At 41.0% G+C, this 12,500-nt stretch overlaps 1 protein-coding gene across 2 annotated transcripts in view; it reads left to right on the top strand.

The window, feature by feature from the left end:
• Window positions 1-12,500, top strand: part of snap25b (synaptosome associated protein 25b) — an 81,023-nt gene that overhangs the window by 52,613 nt on the left and 15,910 nt on the right. For both annotated transcript variants that reach the window (XM_037542131.1, XM_037542132.1), the window contains exons 3-4: window positions 4,526-4,567; window positions 8,274-8,322. In XM_037542131.1, the coding sequence (XP_037398028.1) occupies window positions 4,526-4,567; window positions 8,274-8,322 (91 nt within the window). The remainder of the gene's footprint in view (window positions 1-4,525; window positions 4,568-8,273; window positions 8,323-12,500) is intronic.

Here is a 12,500-nt window from a genome sequence, read left to right as displayed (position 1 = left end):
TGTACTGATGTTGAAGCATCAGCGGTGCTGTGGGGAGACAGTCAGCAGACGGAGAACACGGGATTTAAGTGATTAAAATTAAGTGACCCTTATTAGTGTATTATATATACTATATAATACATGCAGCACTGATATGTAATCAGGATACAGTTAAATAGTAACTGTATTCCATTACAGTTACAATAGAAGGCAGTAATCTGATTATAGGCACATTTATAAAAAGTATTATACTATTATTAGCAGAAAAGGCCCTTTTCACAAGTTTTGGGTAAACGTTTGGTATAAAAAGTTCCGCTATTACCTTTTTGACAGAACCTCAGAAATACAGGTGTTCATATCACTTCAGCTCATCACAGAAAGGTTTGTCACTTTATCTTTGTCACAGTTGCCGAGATTGAAATTGGAGGATGTCCAAATGAAATAGCCAAAGTCAAGCAGGTGGTGTCACAAAGCAGCTTTACAGAAAGATCCGAGTGTGTGAGCACACACACACTAGGGGGCAAACCACTGAAACTGAGATACGGTTGTTTTTGCTTCATGCGATGAGCAAATTCATCGTGCCCAAGAGGGTTCAGGCAGTGCTGGATATTAATGGTCACACTAAATATCGACACTTTGAGCCCAATCTGGACACGTCCACTGTGAGGTGGACTCACTTGTGCTGCCAGCTGTTTAGACATTAATGTCTGTGTGTTGTTCTTTTCAGAGGTCAGTGAATCTGCTCTGCTGTACAAGCTGCACACTGACCACTTTAACTTATATCAGAGCTTCAGTTCTACAGTGACGTCCCATCAGAAGATAGAATATCTGCAGGAACGTGAGGGGGGCGCTCACTTTAGTGAGATACTGTATATACACCCACACATGTAAAGATGTTACACAAACAGAGTATCTGCACATATTCCATCCATTTTCTAAGCTGCTTCTACCTCAGGGTCATGTGGTGGGGGGTTGGGGGGCAGGTGCTGGAGCCTATCCCAGCGGTCTTCAGGCAGAAGGCAGGATACACCCTGGACAGGTCACCAGTCCATCGCAGGGCAGACAGACAGTCACTCAAACCCAGGGGCAATTTAGCATGTAACCTTTTACCTGGCTGCATGTCTTTGGACTGTGGGAGGAAACCGGAGAACCCAGAGGAAACCCATGCAGACACGGGGAGAACATGCAGACTCCACACAGAGAGGACCCTGGTCACCCGGCCGGGGAATCAAACCCAGGCCCTCCTCGCTGTGAGGCGACAGCGCCACCCACCGCGCCACCCCCTGCACATATTATGAATAGAAATTTAATGTTGAGGTTTTATTGAATTTGAATAGCAGACGTACTCAGGTGATGATGTTCTTCATGTTAGACATGAAGGTAGCACCAGTGCTGATTGATGGTTTGAAAGCTTCTGTTACTTGTGAGCTGCGTTAGCCTTGTAGCTCCAGTGCTAAACCTAAAGAAGCACTGACCACGTCTTGGCTGATTTGAGGTGAGAACTGTGTAACTTCATGTGTGTCTTTATTTTTGCTGCAATAATTTAATTTTTTGGTGGCCTGTCCCTTTAATATGGCTGCAGTACAGTGAGCAGTGCAGGGCTGCAGGCTCAGGCTGTACATTAATGAATAACTCATGTGCATAAAGAGTTTTGCTCTATATTAAGGCGCTCGAGGCCCGAGAGAACGAAAGCTGCGATTTTCGCTCCTCCGCTCTGTTCAGACTGAGGCTGCCTCCTCGGTGGGGGTCGCACACCTGCTCCAGTGGGCTTTAATCACACTGACCTCCTGCTGGACAATCATACAACACCCAACACTGCAAAGCCAGCGAGAGAGAGCAGCAGCCACGAGTCAGTCACTCGCACTGAGGCACAAAAACAAAAGCTGGTTCTTCAGCGTTGTTTAGTGAAGACAATGGTTCTATATAGGACCACGAACACTCAAAGTACTGTGATTAAACGGTTCTTTGCTTGGTGGAATTGTTCCTCAGACTGATGAGGAATGTGTTGTAAATGACCGTCTGTGTCAGTGTTTCGGCGCTGCTGAGTAACGTTAACGTGCAGTTTGTGGTTTAAAGTCGCTGCTTCAGCCGCTTTCAGAGGAACAGTTTTCATTTCCCTCAAACACCGTCAGCATCTAAAGGGGGAGAGCGAGAGCTCAGCTGGGAGCAGATGTTCGGTCACGGGAGCTGGTGTTGGTGTGAAATGTCTACAGTGGCGCTACGGACCCTGGCGACTCAGCACGCCCCCTGCTGGCATGCGCACATGTTTAGCGTTTTGCCAAATAGTTTATTGTTGAGGAGCTGTTTCAGCGTCTCCAGCTAACGTGGTTATTTTACCTCTGTTGATTTATCGCTCTGTAGACATTCGCTGACGTTGCTGCGAAGGGATTTTTCCAAATCATTTATATCCTTTATTTAGTTTGGACTCCCACATTGTTGTGTGTTTGTTCCTCCAATTTCAGTCTTGGCAACTATGACTAAGAAAAAGAGACGCACCTTTCTGATGTGATACTAACGCCGGTATTTCTGAGCTTCATAACTGTCCATAAGGCTATAGTGGAACTTGTTTTAGCAGCATTTACAGACTTCCTCTTGTGAAAAGGCCAGTTATCTGCTAATGCACTGAAATCAATCATTAATATCCCATAAAATAAGTCAAAATGTCTAGAAAGAGGTTAAATCATATCACATTACGCTTCCAACACCGTCAGAATGAGACATGACAGATATATAGACTAGATTTATGATCATTTCACTTGACAAGGTCCCGTTTTCTGCAGTGCAGCTCTTTCCTGTGTGGTTCCTGCAGAACCATCATTGTGATCTAATGAAGAAGCAGGAGGATAAAATAACAGGAGCTCTACAGAGGAGGGCTAATATTGACCGTGACATTGTCCAGGAAGAACGAGTCGTTTAAATCAGAGATTATGTGCTGGACTGTAATGGACGAGCATTAAAAATGCATGAGCAGATAATGCTCTCCGGAACGGAGAACGCACAGTGCTGAGGAAAGTGGCCAAATGTTGAGCTGGCAGTCGCGGTGTGAGCTCAGCCTTCTGTTACAGCTGTTCACCAACTTCATCTGCACCGCATTCACTTCACGCCCTCACAACCACAACAACACACACTTCAATCCTCACGATGGACGTGATGTGACAGAGGAATTAGAGATGACTTGAAAATAATCAGCTGTGTGTTTGTGCCTGTAAAAATCATATAATACACTAAAATAAATACAAACAAACACAAATTCACTGAAACAGGAAGAAGAGTTTGGTGTTTTCAGTAAAGTTGTTGACATCCTGAACAGAAGAAAGCAGGTTGGGCTACAGTTCTCCTCCACGCAGCTTCAGCCATCGCATGGATTTGTTTAATTCCACCAGCAGAACCGGATTTAATTCAGTAAAGGGCTGAATAAACTGAATTAAGCATTGATTAACTTGATTCAACACAATGAAGGATTGATTAAACTGAATTAAGCATTGAATAAATTGATTCAACACAATGAAGGATTGATTAAACTGAATTAAGCATTGATTAAATTGATTTAACACAATGAAGGCTTGATTAAACTGAATTAAGCATTGATTAAATTGATTCAACACAATGAAGGTTGATTAAACTGAATTAAGAGTTGATTACATTGATTTAACACAATGAAGGATTGATTAAACTGAATTAAGCATTGATTCAATTGATTCAACACAATGAAGGCTTGATTAAACTGATTTAAGAGTTGATTAAATTGATTTAACACAATGAAGGCTTGATTAAACTGAATTAAGAGTTGATTAAATTGATTCAACACAATGAAGGCTTGATTAAACTGATTTAAGAGTTGATTAAATTGATTTAACACAATGAAGGCTTGATTAAACTGAATTAAGCATTGATTAAATTGATTCAACACAATGAAGGCTTGATTAAACTGATTTAAGAGTTGATTAAATTGATTTAACACAATGAAGGCTTGATTAAACTGAATTAAGCATTGATTAAATTGATTCAACACAATGAAGGATTGATTAAACTGAATTAAGCATTGATTAAATTGATTCAACACAATGAAGGCTTGATTAAACTGATTTAAGAGTTGATTACATTGATTTAACACAATGAAGGATTGATTAAACTGAATTAAGCATTGATTAAATTGATTCAACACAATGAAGGCTTGATTAAACTGAATTAAGCATTGATTAAATTGATTCAACACAATGAAGGCTTGATTAAACTGATTCAAGCATTGATTAAATTGATTCAACACAGTGAAGGATTGATTAAACTGAATTAAGCATTGATTAAATTGATTCAACACAATGAAGGATTGATTAAACTGAATTAAGCATTGATTAAATTGATTCAACACAATGAAGGATGTGTGTTTGTGTAATGTAAGTACGAGCTCTGTTGTTGCTGGGTTAACAGGGCCTGCTGTGCTGTTTAATGTTTTAATGTTATGATGAGTGTATGGAGGTGTATGGTCTCTGTATTGATTACTGTATTGATCAGTACAGTGTCTGATGTCGTGCTTTTCTCTCTGCAGTCGCTGGAGAGCACTCGGCGCATGCTGCAGCTGGTGGAGGAGGTAAGAAAATAAGAGCATTAATATGCATTTAAATCCACGTATTTCAGAACAAGGACATTTATAAGCACTCCGTCATAGAAAAACAGCTGATGGTGGATTTTTATCGTCCATAAACCAAACTGTATGTACAGGAGCTGCAGCACCAGTCAACAGTTTGGACCCACGTGTGTTTTAAGATTTTCTAATAAATGCTTGAATTGAATTTTAAGACAAATAGGTGGTAAAGTTGAATTTCTTGCCAAAATAAACAAATAAATGTTCAATAAAAAATATATTGACTTTTTAATCCCCTCCCAAAAGCCGACGGCACCTCAGATTATAGATCAGCTTCTTTAGGCCTGCTATGGACAATAAATGGTGTTTTTACTTAAAATATTTTTGTGCTTATTTTTAGTGGGTTAATGGACTCTAAATGGATTTTAAAGCTGCCAGGTTGCGCACTTTAAGTTAAAACAACATTTTTCCAATAATGAATAAAGTGGTGGGTGATAGTTCACGATATCATGATGCTCATACAAAATGTTGTGATATTTTTTGTCTTTATGGTTATTTGGACCAGAAAAAAGACAACCAGAGGTGCCAGACTTTAAAAGTACCTTCAAAAACTGAGCAGTCTTAAAACAGATGGTTACTGAAAGGTTCTTTAGTAAAGACAGTGGTTCTATATAGAACCTTGAGCACTCAAAGAACCAACTGCATGCTTAAGTAGGAATCAGAATCACACTTGATTAGGTTGATTCAACACAATGAAGGCTTGATTAAACTGATTTAAGAGTTGATTAAACTGATTTAAGCGTTGATTAAATTGATTCAACACAGTGAAGGATTGATTAAACTGATTTAAGCATTGATTAAATTGATTCAACATAATGAATTAATTAATTTAGCACATGCACATAAAATCATAAATAAAATAAAATTGATAAAACATCAAATAAAACAAATGACTGTATACTGTCATGTTTTATTGTTACTCTTAAACAATGAAATTATATTTATAGGTGCTCACAGATCCAGGCTGCTCTGAAAGACGGTCCTCGTGCCCCTTTTACACAGGCATAGGAAACACAGTCGCTCACAGGAAGCTCAGATTCCATGCGCTGATATTTTGTAAACGGAATATTTTGAGCAATTTGTGAATAATGTTGTGGCCCTCGGGTATTTTGACACGGAATGATCTGTCCCCCTGTGAAAGCATTTGAACACCCCTGGCCTAGTGTGAAGACCCCCCCCCCCCGATCACAATAACGATAAAAAATGGAAAAACTGAAGTTTGGGAGGAGAACCCTGTCTGAAGCCCCTCCTCCTTTGAAATCAACCCGGAGTTCCTAATATGGTCATAAGAGCATGGAGACTACAAAATGACGATGCGGCAACAGGGGTCTATTCCCATCCCTACCTTCCATTACCCATAATGAATTCTCAGAATTCCCAACACCTCCACATTTCCACCCTGCTGCTCAGTACTATCAATGCAGCCACAAAACATGGGCATCTGGTCGTCTATGTCCAGGTAGAAGCCGCCCAGAACTCCAGCCCAAGTTCTCAGAGTTCCCCCCCTCAGTCAGTCTCCTGTGTACCACCACATGTTGAAGGCACGTCTGAACTTGCGAAGCATTGCCTCATTGCACAGCCCTAATGTGTGATTAGTGTCACTGGAGGTGATTCAGCTACACTTTGCACTGTTAAAAAGGTGCTATAACTAAAGTTTATTATTATTATTATTATTATTATTATTATTGTTATGGTGCATATGAAGACATTCAGGTCTGAAAGAGCAGTACGTCGGAAACAGATCCCAGTACAGGGATGCCAAGTGCTCCATATGTTTTCTAATCAGTGTTTTGAGCATATGTGCCAATTTTTATATGACCCAAATTATTGTTACATGATTTTTAAACCACAGAAATGCTAAACTGAGTGAGTGTAAACGGAAATAAACACAATATTTTAGTAACCTGAGCAGAATTAGCTTACAGTTCCTCCTCTTTGGCTGCTAATTAATCATCCAGAGGAAGTTATAGATGCTAATGCACAGCTCACGTTGTTAAATCCCCACATCATCCCGTTATTCCAGCAAAAACAGAGCGTGCACGTTAATTAACGATGCGTAGACGGGTCTGCTTCGTAGCCAGGAGCCGCCAGCTGCCTGGCGCTGCGACATCAGTCAGCACACTCCAGCACACACTGCGCTCTGAGTGAAATAATGACGATGTGGGGATTTGATGAGGTGAACGGGGATCATCTGCGCTATTTAGGTCAATAGAGCCTTATTGTGCCTGCGGGAATTACTCTCCATATTGCGTGCGCGCACAGACACGCCCGTTTACCTTTAAAGACCGCCGTCTGTTTACTGCCATGCACTAATTTTAGCTGGCGAGTCTGTGCCACATCACTGCCTTTCATAATGACCTATCACAGCCAGGAGCGCTCCGAGATCTTCTTAACAAGAAAACTAAAGAATTCATTCACTCACTTTTCCCCTCTTCCACTGCAAAACATGGTCATAGCAAGTGAAATGACCTCAGACCTACTCAACATACAGCATCTAACACACTCTTCAGGCATAACATCATGACCGCCTCCTTGTTTCTACGCTCACTGTCCACTTTATCAGCTCCACTTACTGTACAGCTGCACTCACTGTCCACTCTATTAGACTCTCCTACCTTGTGGGTCCACCTTGTAGATGTAAAGTCAGAGACGACAGCTCATCTGCTGCTGCACAGTTTGTGGTGGTCATCCTCTAGTCCTTCATCAGTGGTCACAGGAAGCTGCCCACAGGACGCTGCCCACAGGACGCTGCCCACAGGACGCTGCCCACAGGACGCTGCTGGCTGGATATTTTTGGTTGGTGGACTATTCTCAGTCCAGCAGCGACACTGATGTGTTTAAACACTCCGGCAGTGCTGCTGTGTCTGATCCACTCAGACCAGTACAACACACACTAACACACCACCACCACGTCAGTGTTACTGCAGTGCTGAGAATGACCCACCACCCAAATAGTACCTGCTCTGTGAGGGTCCTTGGGGGTCCTGACCACTGAAGAGCAGGGTAAAAGGCATTCGGACGCCTCTCTCACACACTGCCTGTGGAGTTTCTCGGCGGGTTTGTCTGTTCCTGATGTTGCAGCTCTTTATGGAGTGAAAGAACAGCTTAATCAGCTCTTCTCCTCCTGGGCTTGACTGCTAAACCTAAACGTGAAAGACCCCCCCCCCCCCCATTATCACATGACCGAAGAAAGACAGAAATAAATAAATAAACTACTGAAAAAATAATAAATAAATAAATGAATGAATCAATAAACAAAGCGAACAGTTGTTAAAAACACAGAAAAACTGGCATTAATTAAAAAATTATAAATACAGAAATAAATAAATGGAGAAATATGTAAATGCTGAAAAAGTAAATGTGTTTTATTAGAATTCATCAGAATAAGCAATATATACTTTATTTTATACATACAATATATACTTCATGTGTTTTTTTTACTGATTCATTTACTGAGTGGTTTATTTTTGAATTTGATTTATTTTCCTTTTTGGCAGATCTGGTGCTTCATATTCCTCCTTTGTCTGGTGCTGAGTCTTTGAGTCTCTGCTGTTCTGTAACTCAGACCTGCTGCTGACCTGCTGGTCTCTCTCTGCTCTTCTCCTCTGTCTGTGTTTCTCTCTTTTCTGCTCTCTCCTCTTCACTGAAACAGAGCAAAGATGCTGGTATCAGAACTTTGGTTATGCTGGATGAGCAGGGAGGTAAGTTCTGGAGAAGAAAACGGAGAAAATAGTTATATTACTTATATTATATTAATAGTTATATTATATTATTTCTAGTTACGATTGAGCTACACTGTAAACTAATATTTCATTAAGTTTATACCTTAATTACTCTCATATTACAGCTGCTATCTGTGTAAAGCTTAGTGTAGATTATTTACACTACAGACCAAAAGTTGCAGAGTTCAAGTTCATCAAACATACAGAGAAAAATACCCATGAACATGTTACGGTTTATTATAAAGCACAGGGCCGTCGGTGTTTATTAACACAGGACAGCAGTAGTGTCTGCAGTAACGGGTAAAAAAAAAAAGCTCTTTTTTTTAAAGGGGAATTTCACCAATTTTCCAAAATATCTGCATATTTCCAGTGTGTGAGGTGTAAACAGAGAGATCCAGAGGGTTTGGTGTGAAATGGTTCAGACGTCTTTACAGTGGTGGTGATGGGAACCAGGCGTCACCATGACTACAACACAGATATAGACACTTTATTTACCATCCAGAACCACCAGAGAACCTACACGAGTCTTCTGAGCTTATATGGAATGTTGATGACAGAAAATGGAAAATCTGGAATAATGAGTTTTCTTTGGGGACTATTTTGCCGCACAGCGCCCTGCATGTCTCCCTCCACCATGAATGGAGTTGAAGTTCTCTAAACTCTCATAAAACAGCGTCTCAGTCATCAGGCAGTGAATTCAGAACCAGTTCATGTAGGAACTTTCTGTAGGAGCTTTTAGAGGGAAGTCTGGTTCCCATCACCACCACTGTGAGGAGCTTTTAGAGGGACGTCTGGTTCCTATCACCACCACTCAGAACCGCTCTGTTTCCATCTTAACTGTTTGATTAAGCAGAGAATTTGAAAGACTTTATAAAAATCACTGCTTTCGTATGTTTGGCCTGTAGTGTAAATGTAGTGGGTATTCATTTATGACAGTATCACATTATGTAGCTGTAGATCAGTAGAACAGTAGATATAGACACAGCGTAGGCTGTTATTAGACTATTATCAGACATGGTGAAGTGTAAATGATGAAACTGAGCCTGGCCGAAGCAGCACTAGTGAGACCAATCCTCTGGCCCACATGTCGAAAAACGAACAGAGCGATCAGTGTTGCTGGTAATGACAAACGCCTCTCTTCTCCATCAGCTGACGCTGCGATGGATCTGTGTACAATCCCTGGGGAAAAGACCTTGAAAAATGACATTCACAACCTTTAGGAAGTTACAGGAGCAGCCTGGAATTTCAAACCTGATCTCTATCTGCTGCGTCATTTCAGCTCGTGTTCCCGAACTTAGACGAGAGCAGCCTCGAAACTCACGTACAGTAGAGGTCGATGGGAAGTTCATGATGCTGCACAATTACAAATTAAAGTAAATCTGTTTTTTTATTCATTGGGATTTGCAGAGGGAAGAATTTGTCGTACCTGCGTAGAGGTGTAGGCGGGGTTTTCACAGGCTCCGCCCCATCACCTTGGATACCATAAGAGCTCAGGGAAAGTGGATGTAATCAAAACTACCCTTTCAAGTCTAGAGTTACTCTCAGTCCTCTGTTGGGCCACATGGGGCAGGTCGTCACGCTTTTCACTCCGGCTCTTTTACCTCACAAATCAAATACTTTATATCAGCCCATACACAGTCGTGTGAATAAGTAAGGGCACCCCCTGAAATATTTCTCTTTTTTGACCCGTATCAGCATTTCATCTTCGGGTAAACAGTATATATGGATAAATGTTATGTGACAGAACGGAAAACATTGGAAATTTGACTTTCCAGTCATCTGTTTAAAAATAAACTAACCGAAATGTCATTTTGTCTGTTGAAAAAGTAAGTGCACCCCTGGCTGCAGTAACTGGTGCCGCAAATTTGGCAGAAGCAGTTTTCCTATAACTGTCTACCAGTTTCTGGTGTCTGCTGGGGGAAATTGTGTCCCACTCTTCCATGCAGAAACATTTCAGCTGTGCAGTGTTTGACGGGGTTCTTGTATGTACAGCCCGTTTCAAACCCCCCCCACAGCGTTCCAGTGGGATTTGGATCTGGGCTTTGACCTGGTCATTCCACAGCGAACCATTTATTCCTTTTGAGATGCTCCTTGGTGGATTTATTTGTAAGTTTGGGATCATTATCCTGCTGGAAGGTCCGATTCTTCAGCTTCACCTTTTTTACAGGTGGTCTCACATTCTAATCCAGGTCTCTCTGCTATGACAGAGAATTCATGGTCGATTCTGTGACTGCGATTTGGCCATCAAAGCAGCTCCAAACCACAACACTGCCACCACCATGCTTTACAGCTGGTCTGAGCTTCTTCTGATTAAATGCTCTCTTTGGTTTTTACCAAACAGGCTTCTGGTGCTGCAGCTAAACAACTCAACCTTTGACTTGTCCAGAGCACATTGTCCCAAAAGTCCTGCTGCTTGCCTGGATATTGATTAGCACACTGTAGCCTTGCCCTGATGTTGTTTTAGACCGCGGTCTTCCTCCTGGCGCACCTCCCACGTAATGCCGAATGTGTGCAGTCTTTTTCTAATGGTGGATGCACTTTCACATTAACCGTAACAAAAGCTACCTGCAGATCCTGTAATGAAATTTGGAGCTTCTTACAGAATCTTTTAGCGTCTTGCGGCCTGCTCTCAGGTTAAACTCGCTGGGGCGGCCTGGACGAGCTGGCAGTGGTTTTAGTGGCAGTGGTCTGGATCTTCCAGACGGTGGAATGATTGATTTCCAGTATTTTGGAAACAGCTCTTAAATCCCTTCCCAGACTCAGAGGCACTTACGACCTTCTTAGGAAAGGCCTCGGAGCTCTCAGTATGACGATACCACGCACTCCAATAACAAAGAGCATACCAGACCAGATATCTGAGGCAGGTTCCTCCAAGACGTTCTCTAACCGTGTTCTAACTAGCACCCAATCAAGATCACCTGATTTCAGTCAGAGGTGCGCTTACTTTTTCCATAATTAGTATAAATGATGACAAAAAATGATGCGTCCCTTGATAAATTATATCACCTTTATCTGTAAACACTGTTTAAACAAAGACCTGATATCCGTATCGAATATGCTGGAAAAGTCTACTTTTCATGGGGTGCATTTACTTCTTCACATGACTGTAAAACAAAATCTCAGAGTGAGTTTAATATTATATATTTATTTCATGGGTAGGATGAGAGATTATGTTCTGAATACAGTGCACGCTGTGTATTTGCGTCACTGTAAACCCTCTACTGCACGGCGTCGCCACGTGGCAGCAATGACTTTATCTTCATTTTACTTAAAAGCTGCAACATCCATGTTTTCTTATTTAATTGTGGGAAAAGGGTCTTTTACTTTGAAAGGACAAATACATCATGACATCACAAGACCAGGAATTCTTATTATGATGCTGTTATTACAATACATTGCAAATATTAAATTGTTGTTGTTTGTTTGTAAATTGTTGTAAATTAAGTTGTATAAATTTCCAATATTTGTAAATATTGGGTCGTATACTTCACTCAGTATGAGCTGGATTTGTTTGTTCTTGTTTTCAATAAAAGTATAAAAGAGAAAAATTCAATTTTATATTTTATGCTGCTATGGTACGATTGCGTATTGTTGCCAAATGGCAACATTTTCTCAAGTAACCAATAAATTTTCTGAAATAATTGATTTTTCAAAAATTTCCATTATTTAAGCAATTTCAAATAAAACCACACGGAAGCATTTGATCGTGTTTAGGTGATAATTCATGCAGTAGAGGGTTGAAGTTAAAGCTATAATGACTGATTATACATAGGTTTGTTCTCATCAGAGGGCTAGACGACTTTTAGAGATCAGTTAATCAGATTTATTTGGGATCATCTAATGTCCTTAGTTTTTATTCACGGAATTCAGCATCTGCCCATTAACTTCTACTATAAATGGGTTCAGCAGACCTTCTGTTCTTTTCTAAATGCAGGCGAATGTGTTGAAGTTACTGTCCACGTTACTCAAACGTGCAGCGCCGAAGCAGCAGATAAGCGATTAGGTTGAAAAAAAGTGGAACATTCTTTTAAAAATTGACCCAAACAGTTGACCTTCGTTCTGAAAACAAGTGTAGAGCCTTACAATTTGATCTGGAATTGACGTGGCTGAGTGAAACACAAAGGAACGTCCTCGTTCGGTGCGTAAACAAGGCCGCC

Source organism: Pygocentrus nattereri, chromosome 10, assembly GCF_015220715.1.
Source record: "Pygocentrus nattereri isolate fPygNat1 chromosome 10, fPygNat1.pri, whole genome shotgun sequence".
In the NCBI taxonomy this organism is placed as follows: Eukaryota; Metazoa; Chordata; class Actinopteri; order Characiformes; family Serrasalmidae; genus Pygocentrus; species Pygocentrus nattereri.
Note: the sequence above shows the minus strand (reverse complement) of the source record. Positions and strands in the feature narration are given on the sequence as shown.